At 33.5% G+C, this 9,490-nt stretch overlaps 1 protein-coding gene across 5 annotated transcripts; it reads left to right on the forward strand.

Moving 5' to 3' along the window:
* Positions 1-1,627: 1,627 nt before the first annotated feature.
* Positions 1,628-7,600, forward strand: LOC132037946 (probable protein phosphatase 2C 52). Of its 5 annotated transcripts, none has more exons than XM_059428612.1 (6): positions 1,628-1,838; positions 3,036-3,505; positions 3,782-4,126; positions 4,216-4,333; positions 4,418-4,641; positions 6,905-7,600. In XM_059428612.1, the coding sequence occupies exons 2-6, from the start codon at positions 3,242-3,244 to the stop codon at positions 7,373-7,375; spliced, it is 1,422 nt and encodes a 473-aa protein (XP_059284595.1). In that variant the 5' UTR covers positions 1,628-1,838; positions 3,036-3,241; the 3' UTR covers positions 7,376-7,600. The 5 variants fall into 5 exon arrangements, with proteins under 5 accessions (XP_059284595.1, XP_059284600.1, XP_059284599.1 ...); XM_059428617.1 differs by lacking the exon at positions 1,628-1,838 and adding an exon at positions 1,934-2,106; XM_059428616.1 differs by lacking the exon at positions 1,628-1,838 and adding an exon at positions 2,291-2,447.
* Positions 7,601-9,490: the final 1,890 nt, after the last annotated feature.

The raw sequence follows: 9,490 nt of genomic DNA on the forward strand, positions 1-9,490 counted from the left end.
CACATATAGCAGAGGAGTTTTTTGAGTTTTTAGAATTTTTTTTTTTTGGTAACTAGTTTTAGAATATTTCTAAACTAAAGTTAGAAATGTTCAAAAAGAGTTTCTTGTATTTGTGAGGAAAAAAAGAAATTTAACGATGGAGTTAGAAATTCAAATAAGGTAATTCAAAAAAATGTTATGAGGTGTCATAATTGGGATTCAAATCTACAACTCGAAATACTATGAGTTACATTTACCAGTACATTAGGAAGTTTCCACTGCGTTAATTTTTTTTAGTATTTTTACTTATATGCCCAGATAATTTTGATTTTCACTTAAACCCCTTCAAACCATGTGGTTGCACCCTGAAAGAAACAGATGCCACCCAAGTACTTAAAAAGAAGTTGGAGAAAGAATTTAAACTTTATGCACTGAACAATTAATTTGTTCGTCAGATAATTAAATTAAATTTATGTAATAAACATTAACTAATAATTTTATAAGAATAATAATTACTCACAATAACAAATTAAATTAAATGGATTTAAAAGAAAATCTTGACAATATAACTTAATTCCATAAAAAAGGTAAGCGTATATAAGACATCTCAAACTTTTAAAGAAACCTATATTTAGAGCATGTTTGGATTGGCTTATTTTAAGTATTTTCACGCCAAAAGAGTTTTTAAGAATAATAATATTAAAAAGTGTGCTTAAAACAAAATAACAAAAATAAGCTGAAAAGGACTTTTGGCTTATAAGTCATAAGCTCAACCAAATAGGCTCTTAGGCCTCGTTTGGACATGGTTTGAAAACATGGTTGCAAACCATGTTTGGACATGCAATTTGGATATTTTAAGTTGTATTTTCTCTTATAAACATAAAAACCCCACAAATTGTGAAAACTATCAAAATATTCTCAATTCTTATACAATCTTACCAAATGAGCAAGTCATAGTTCATAACAAAATTAGTACATTAGTAGAAGACCTTTCTAAAAAATACAACTTCAATTAATCAAACTTTAGTTCAATAAAAACGAAAATTTAACATAAATAATAATGTAACTACTCTTTAATATAATCCTCTCACATAAATTAAAGGTTGGTAGACATAAATAAAAGTTGGTAGAAGTTAATGAGATTGGTAAATGATTGATGAGGGTAATTATTAAAAATATCTACCAACTTATAGGTCTATTTTTTTACAAAATATAAACTTATAGGTTAAATTTTATATTTAAAAAAATTAAAATCATGGTTTCAAATCCTAAATCATGACTTTTTGGATGATTTGAGGTTTGAAACCATGAGTGAAATCTCATGTCCAAACTCTAATTTGGGATCATGGTTCGCATGGCCAAATGCCTACTTAGTACTCCGTAGTAGTACTCACTCCTTTGTCCTAATTTAAAGTGATATTGTTCAAATTTCGAAATTCAAACTCATTTTTTTGTTTAAAATTAAAATCCATAATATTTTTATATATAACTTTAAGATATATAAAATTTTATTTTAAAAAATATAAAAAGTTTATTTCTGGATTTATTATCAAAATTAAATAAAATTCAAATGATATAAATTGGGAGTAATAATTACAGCCTAAACAGTAAATATACTGCTCATTATCTCCTACAGTAATCTTTTCTTCCCAAAAGAATGAACCAACCCCTCTTCTCTTGAGTGCTTCCTTTTACATGCTTTTGCAATTAATTAATTCATTAATGCCAACTCCTATCTATTCCCGTACTTCGCACTCTCCTTTTTCTCTACCTACAAAAACTTCTATTCAACAAGAGAAAACTCACATTCTTGATCCCACTTCTCACACAACTTGCTTGTCATTAAACCAAGTTTGGAGGTACCATTTTTAACCAGCTCCCTCTTTGTATATAGCTCTTTAATTTGTCTTTTCAAACACTCAAAAATCTCATCTTTTTCAAGAAAGTCCCTTGTTTTTTGCCTTCATTTCTCTGTTTGCCAGTTTCCAACTACTATTTGCTAAAAAATCTGATCTTTTTCAAGAAAGTCCCTTGTTTTTTGCTTTCAATTTTCTTTGTTTGCCAGTAAAGTTCATAGATGAAATCCCATTTCATGTTCTTGGTAATTCTGCAACTTGAGTTTTAATGGTATGATAAAGGGGTTTGATATTTTTATTCTCCTTTGAATTTGGTTTTATTTAATACTTTTCTAAGTCATAATGCTTGATCTAATGCTGTTTTGCTTTTGGGGTTTACGTGACAGATTTTGTGTCGACAAATCTACCACTTTGTTACAACTCTTTTTTACTTTATCTGTTTGCTCCACTATGTATAGTGCGAATATTCAAATTTGATCAGATTGTCTTTCCTTTATCTTTAGTTTACTTTTTCTACTTTGTTTATCCTGTGTAAAAGACCGAAAGTTTTGACATTTGGGTGAAAAAGCCTGGAACTTTTGACATTTCTTTGCAGTAACTTTTCCTTTTCAGGTTTTCCTTTCAAATCTTTCTTCTTTGTATTATTTTAGTATTTATTCTACAAATCTACATGTTAAAACTTTATTTCTCTTTTCCCTCTTATAAGGTTTCTAAGATATACTAACAATATTGGAACTTAGATTCTGATAAATCTATTTTCTTTCCTTGTTACCAAAGCTCTACTTTAGATTTTTGTGGATAAGTTTTGATTTGTGAACATGGTGACAGATTAAAGAATTTGAAGGGTAATACATCAAGGTTTGACAACTGTGGGTGCTACCTAGTTTCCTGGTTTTGTGTTTTTTTTAATGTTATGTTGACCAGAATATCCTGTTTTTCTGTCTTCTTAACTTCATTTTTTTAAATGAAGATTAAGGGTGCATGAAATCTCTCAAATTTGATTTGTATAATGAAGATTCCCATTGAATGACGAAAGCTTAAGACAGTATATTTATATTATATTCATCAATCACATGCAAATCTTTTAATCTATGTGTTTGTTAGTTAGTTTAGTTTCCATATTTGCAGCCATATCCATCTTGTTATGTAGTCTTAAATAAATTATGTACATTAATTAATCTCTTCTTGTGTTGTTATCAGTTCACTGTTCAGTGGGCAATATTTTGACCAAGAAGACTATATTAAGTAGAACCCTGGTTTGCTTTGTTGGATGCTTGTGAGTTCTACAGTTTTTTGCTTAGTTGACAATACAATCTGACCCGTGAACCTGGTGAGACCCAGCTTCATTGGGTGGAAGAACAAATCATTTCTTATGGATTAGATGGTTTCTTTGTTGGTTTGAGAAAATGGGGGGTTGTGTATCTACGAGCAGTCGAAGTACTTGTAGTAGTAGTAGGAGCAACGGAGAAAGAGTTTCCCCTGAATGTTTGGGGATAAGGATGTTTACTCGAAAGAGGATTAGAAAAACTTTTTCTGATCCTGTTACTACATTGCAACATTTGTCTTCAATACCTAATCGGATATTCAAAAATGGAAAGAGCCGGACTTCTTGCATATTCACTCAACAGGGACGTAAAGGCATAAACCAGGATGCCATGGTTGTCTGGGAAGTAAGTACCCCTCGCTTTTCTAGAACTACTATTGTGTTTTTGGACTGTGATAATTACGGGCACTAGCCAAAATATACAAAATCTATACATTGATTATGTATATTATATTGTATATAACATGTATTCTCATGTATATTATATGTATATTTGGTGTATACGATATGTATATTATATGTATATGTATATTTGATATACAAAACCAATACATTTGCTCTCTACTATTCTTTTGAACAGTCCAAATATGTAATTACCCCTTACATTTATATATCTGTGCAGGATTTCATGGCTGAAGATGTGACCTTTTGTGGGGTATTTGATGGTCACGGTCCACATGGTCATCTTGTTGCTCGCAAAGTAAGGGATGCACTGCCCTTGAAGCTAGTGTCGTTTTTGCAATCATTTGACTCGAAGCGCAATGGTTCTACTGCGAATTGCTGCAGTGGTAATCCAAAATTGGATGTGGTGGATCCTGATAAGGATGGAGGGATGGAGGATAAAGTGGACTACTTGTGGAGAGAAGCTTTCCTTAAATCATACAAGGCTATGGATAAAGAACTAAGGTCCCATCCTAATTTAGATTGCTTTTGCAGTGGCAGCACTGCCGTTACTCTAGTGAAACAGGTAATAAGTTGCATTTGGTTATGATTGTTCTCATGCAATATCTTTCATTCTCATTTCTTCTAAGCTCGTCATTAATTTTTTGTCATTAGGGTTCAAATCTTTTTATGGGCTATATTGGTGATTCTCGGGCAATCATGGCATCAAAGGACAGTAATGATTCAATGGTAGCAGTTCAATTGACTGTTGATCTAAAGCCTGACTTACCCAGTATGTGTATATTATAGCCAATCTTTCATGTTATGTGATCTATTTCTGGATTCTCTTCGCTGATACAGTGTTTTGTGTTGCCAGAGGAAGCTGAGAGGATAAAACGATGTAAAGGTCGGGTTTTTGCATTGCAAGATGAGCCTGAGGTGCAGAGAGTGTGGCTGCCATTTGATGATGCCCCTGGTTTAGCAATGGCTCGGGCATTTGGGGATTTCTGCTTGAAGGAATATGGGGTTATTTCTGTTCCGGAATTTTCTCACCGTATTCTTACCGAAAAGGACAAGTTCATTGTCCTAGCTTCTGATGGGGTATGTATCCCCCTTGCAATCTTTGAATTATTTGCTAGCTTAGTTATCATTTTGTTGAAGTAGTTGAATCCAATACGATATAAAGCATGCCAAGTTATGTCATAAAATCTAAGACTTCTTAAACCACCTATTCTATTGACTAACTGCAGTAGTTGTATTTTGATGATTCTGACAACCTTTGTGATCTTGCATTTTTTTTTTTATTTGTTTTAATTTGGGTGACATGTAATGATCTGGAGAAAAGAGGTAACTATGACAATTATTTTTAAGTTGATAATGCATTTTTCTTTTTCATTTACTGAAAATACACAAATAAGTGGTAAGATGATTCAGCATATATGAACTAGCCTATTGAACTTCCACCATCAGCTAAGAATTCAGAGTTCAAGTTCTCAGCATCAGTGATAATTTTTACCTATGTAGCTAAGGTATTCAGTTGCCATTCTCATAAATATTATGGGTCAAACTGTCACTCATTTGTAAGTATGGTATAAAGGTATTATGTCACTGTTATGTTAGGTTGGCTGGTCAAAACCTTTCTCATATTGGCGGAAGAAAGGGGCACTTAGGTTTTCTCTGAATCTAGTAGATTTGACAGGTGTTCGCATCTGGTCTTTGGAGGAAAGGAGTTAGATTATTGTGAACTTAATGAGCCTGGAACCCTCATATGTAACATAGTCACTTCAGTACTTTGAAAAGGTATTAGCTCATCCTGGTACGGTAGGTGGGGATTTCTGGTTTTGGGGAAAGAACGAGGATATTGCTGGTCGTTAGAATCTGGTACATTCTGCACGAGGTCTTTCTTTTCAGCTGGTGCACAAAGCTGCCCGCATTAGCAGGGTTTTGGGGGTCCTTATGCGGTGCACTTAGCGTAACAGCTGATGTTTTAGTAGATATCTGACAGATGAAGAGTTTCGCCTGGATAAAGGAAACTCCTGTTGCTGACTTTGGCTGGAGGCAAGGAGTCTTGAACATGCATATCATATATTAAGAATCTTTAAACAAATCTTTGCAGTTCTCGTTTCTAAATATAGAAAGTATTGTATTCTAGTTGACCTTCTTCTGTAGGCTTTACTCTTCTTTAAAGTCCTTTAATTTACTAAAGGTCAGCTTGTCAATTTCTTTTACGGTCTTCTTTGAATTTCTGTGAACTTTCTTCCTTTTCCACAAAATGGCTGTTTATGTTTCAATTTCACTTCTGGACTGCATATCCTGAAATAACCGGGCAATTATCTTTTCTGGTCATGATCTACATTTTTTTTTTTTTTTTTTTTTTTTTTGGGCTAAGTAATAAGTTAAGTTTAAAGATATTTGCACTAAGCCAGTGCATCAGGCGTAATTGCAGAAAGTGCAAGTGCCCTATTGCGTCTAGCTATTTAAGATATCGTCTTTATTCTTTTATTGCTAATGGCATGACTATGCTAATTTCTTTTATACCCATCAATTCCAAATTTGATGGCAGTTGGTTAAAAACAGATTTTCCATTGGATAACTTGTTAGACATAATATTTACCAAAAATAAATAAATTGAAACATAATAACCAATAGGAATTTTGAAATGGCTTTCCTAATTGTGGTAACTGGATGAAATGAGCTACACCAGTTGCATCAAATATGAAATAAGTCAATAACTATTAACTTAGATTGCAGTGTTGATTTGGAAAATATGAACAGGAATATCTGATAAGTAGAGTAGATAGAAGAAGATGATCCTTTCATTTTGGAACTCTATTCTTCTGCTTCCTTAGCTTGTCTTGTTTCAGTACTGAATTTTCTTACTCTTTAGTGGAAGAAAATCAGAATATAATTGGAAAATCTCCTCGGTGATTTTAGTTGGCAATTATAAGAATTATTCAAACTCAGTTTGTTTTTTCGTTCAAAGTTTTGCACTTAAGACTAGTAGACTACTATAAAGCCTTTCCCATCCTGGAAGAGATGTAATTTGCTTACGCCTTGGTCATTAATAACTTCATGCTGTTAGAAAATGCTACTCTAGTTTTCCCTTCAATTCTTGTCTGACAATGCTAATCTTTGGTGCTTTGTGTAAAATTGAATGCTCTTTCATGAAGTATGAACATAGTCAGAGATTATTTCATATCCAAAGAAGTGAAGAACTAGGCTGATTCAATATCTGTTCCGTCATAGGAAATGTTGAACCAATTGACAAAGAATTCCTAGCAAAGGCTAGCTGTTAGAAAAATGCATCCCAGTACCGTACACTGCTAAGAATATATTTTTGAACTGAAGATTTATATGGATGCAGGTTTGGGACGTCTTGAGCAATGAGGAAGTGGTTGAGATAGTGTCGTCATCTCCTACACGAGCATCAGCTGCCAGAATCCTGGTGGACTCAGCTGCACGGGAATGGAAAACCAAATATCCAACATCAAAGATGGATGATTGTGCAGTCGTTTGCTTATTCTTGGATGGGAAAATGGACTCTGAATCCGACAATGAGGATCAATGTTTCTCTTCCGCTACACTTCAGAGCAACCATTCTGGTAACGCTGTGGAATCAGACGATGGACAGAATTCTGAGCCATCTCTGCAGAGAAACTTCACCGTCAGATCAGCTGAAGAGAATGATACCTACAAAAGAATCGTCGCAGAAGTAGAAGCAAATCAAGAAAATGGGGCAACTGAAGATCAGAACTGGTTAGGACTAGAAGGCGTCACTCGAGTAAACTCCCTCGTTCAGCTTCCAAGATTTTCTGAAGAGAGGCCAAGACCTTAACCTTATTATTATTAAATTATATATTTGTTGTAATATAGATCCCTTCCTGAAAGTCTCGAGGATATATAATTTTGCTGCAGCATTGTCTCAAGGATATATAATTTTGCTGCAGCATTCGAGTATTGTTTATGATATATTTGGGGTTTGGTTTGTTCACTGCGTTAAAGTGACATTCATCCAACTGTAAAGTCTAATCTTCTTTAAGATACAGTAATTGTTTGTGTATTCTTTAACTTTTCAGTGTGCCCGAAAAAAATAAAAAAAAACAGCCCCACATAAATGACTTGTAGTTTCTTTCAAAAAAAAAAAAAAGGGGGGGCTTCAGTCGCCAGCTTTCATTTCATGTTACTAACTTCCTTGACCTTCCGACATTAGGCAGTCATCAGCTCCCATACTTTGTGGATACCTGTATTTTTGGTACACAGTCGCACAGCTTGATCATTGCGACCGCCCTTAAAGTTACGGGATTATTTTATGGAGAGAGTTATCTTGCGTCCCTACGTATCCGGGCAAAAGAGCCTTGCATGTGGTGGGGTTAACAACTTTGGAACATCTTCATTTATTGACATGATTAATGCGACATGTTAGTTGTATAGGCTCTTTTTAGGGGGAAACGAATAAATTTAATCAAGAAATTGGAAATAATGTTACTTTTATCTTAAATTGACAAAACAGGCACAACATCATTTCCTATAATGATAGGTAATTATTTATCACACATCATTATCAAACACCTTTATCTTTTAACGTGTCAGGTACTCAATTCATGCAAATGACTAGACAGCAGTGCTCAATAACTCTCTCCAAATGATGTGTTAATTAGGAGTGACTTAATTATCCATTTGTCCCTTCTTAATACTATACTTGTCTCTAGAATAGTTCTTTAGGTAATCGTACTTTTAATATTAATCAACAGGCCCCATTTGAAATTAATTTCCATCTTAGCTTGTGCTGGGCCATAACACACGTCACAAGAAAACCCATCAAACGAACCTACTAGTGTTGACATTAAATTCTTACACCAAAACACGCAATTTTCGGTTTGGTTCCACTTTTTGGCGTAGAAATTAGGTGTTAGATTTTTAGGGGAAAAGGAAAATGAGACAGAGTGCCCTGTGCCCAAGGAGGTCTAAAGATGTCCTTACAAAAAGTAGGACAACTTATATAAACAATTATAGTTTCTAGGCTTCTAACCAATCGCAATTACTATTTTCTAATTACATTTCATAGCTATGTTTTACTTGTTTTGCGTGTATTATAGTGTATTCAAATACACAATTTTAAAATACAATGAGCCAAATACATATGTATATAGATTAGCAAACAACATATACAATCAAATACATCTGGTTGGCCCAAAAGTAAAGTAAGCCAAATACATATACCTTTATACTCCTAGTTACTAGCTGTAAATACAAATACCTTATAGGTACGATTTGTAATAAAATTATAGTGTAGTTATTATATTTAAATACCTCTTATTTGTTAACTACATCATATAAAAATTCTTTATTTTATTTTATTTTCACCTTTCTTAATTTACTCTAACTTCAGTTGCTTTTATGGCTAACTTGAATCGTTAATTGACTATAATATTTTCTTTTATGTAGTTTTGTCCGTTGACAAGAAATAAGACTTTTAAGTTGATGTTAGTAGTACTATAAAAAATTAGCTATTATAAATACTCTCATTCTCATTGTTTGTAACTAGATTTGTGGATGTTTCTATAAGTACAAATCTATATACTATAATATAAAGCTAGGCATAGACAGGGGGAGTTTGCTAAAAGGCCACTCTCAACACTTATTTAGGTAAAAGGCCATAAGTCTCAAAGAATTGGCTAAAAGGCCACTATTTATGACATCATCAAATGAAGTCTCCCAAGTTGTCAACCGTAGACCCAAAGTTTTAAAAAATACAAAACAGCCCCCCCAACAATCAACATTTAATTACCCCAATTGAGCAGCCGAATTTTTTTTTGTTCCCCCCAAAAGCTTGAAGCTCCCCATTTCTGCACTTTTTCGATCCCGTTTCCGGCCAAATTTCCGGCTTTTCATTTGAAAATCAGTCTCAAACGACAAATTTCTTCCCTACTTGACAAATTTCTTCCCTACT

Source organism: Lycium ferocissimum, chromosome 11 (genome assembly GCF_029784015.1).
Source record: "Lycium ferocissimum isolate CSIRO_LF1 chromosome 11, AGI_CSIRO_Lferr_CH_V1, whole genome shotgun sequence".
NCBI lineage: Eukaryota > Viridiplantae > Streptophyta > Magnoliopsida > Solanales > Solanaceae > Lycium > Lycium ferocissimum.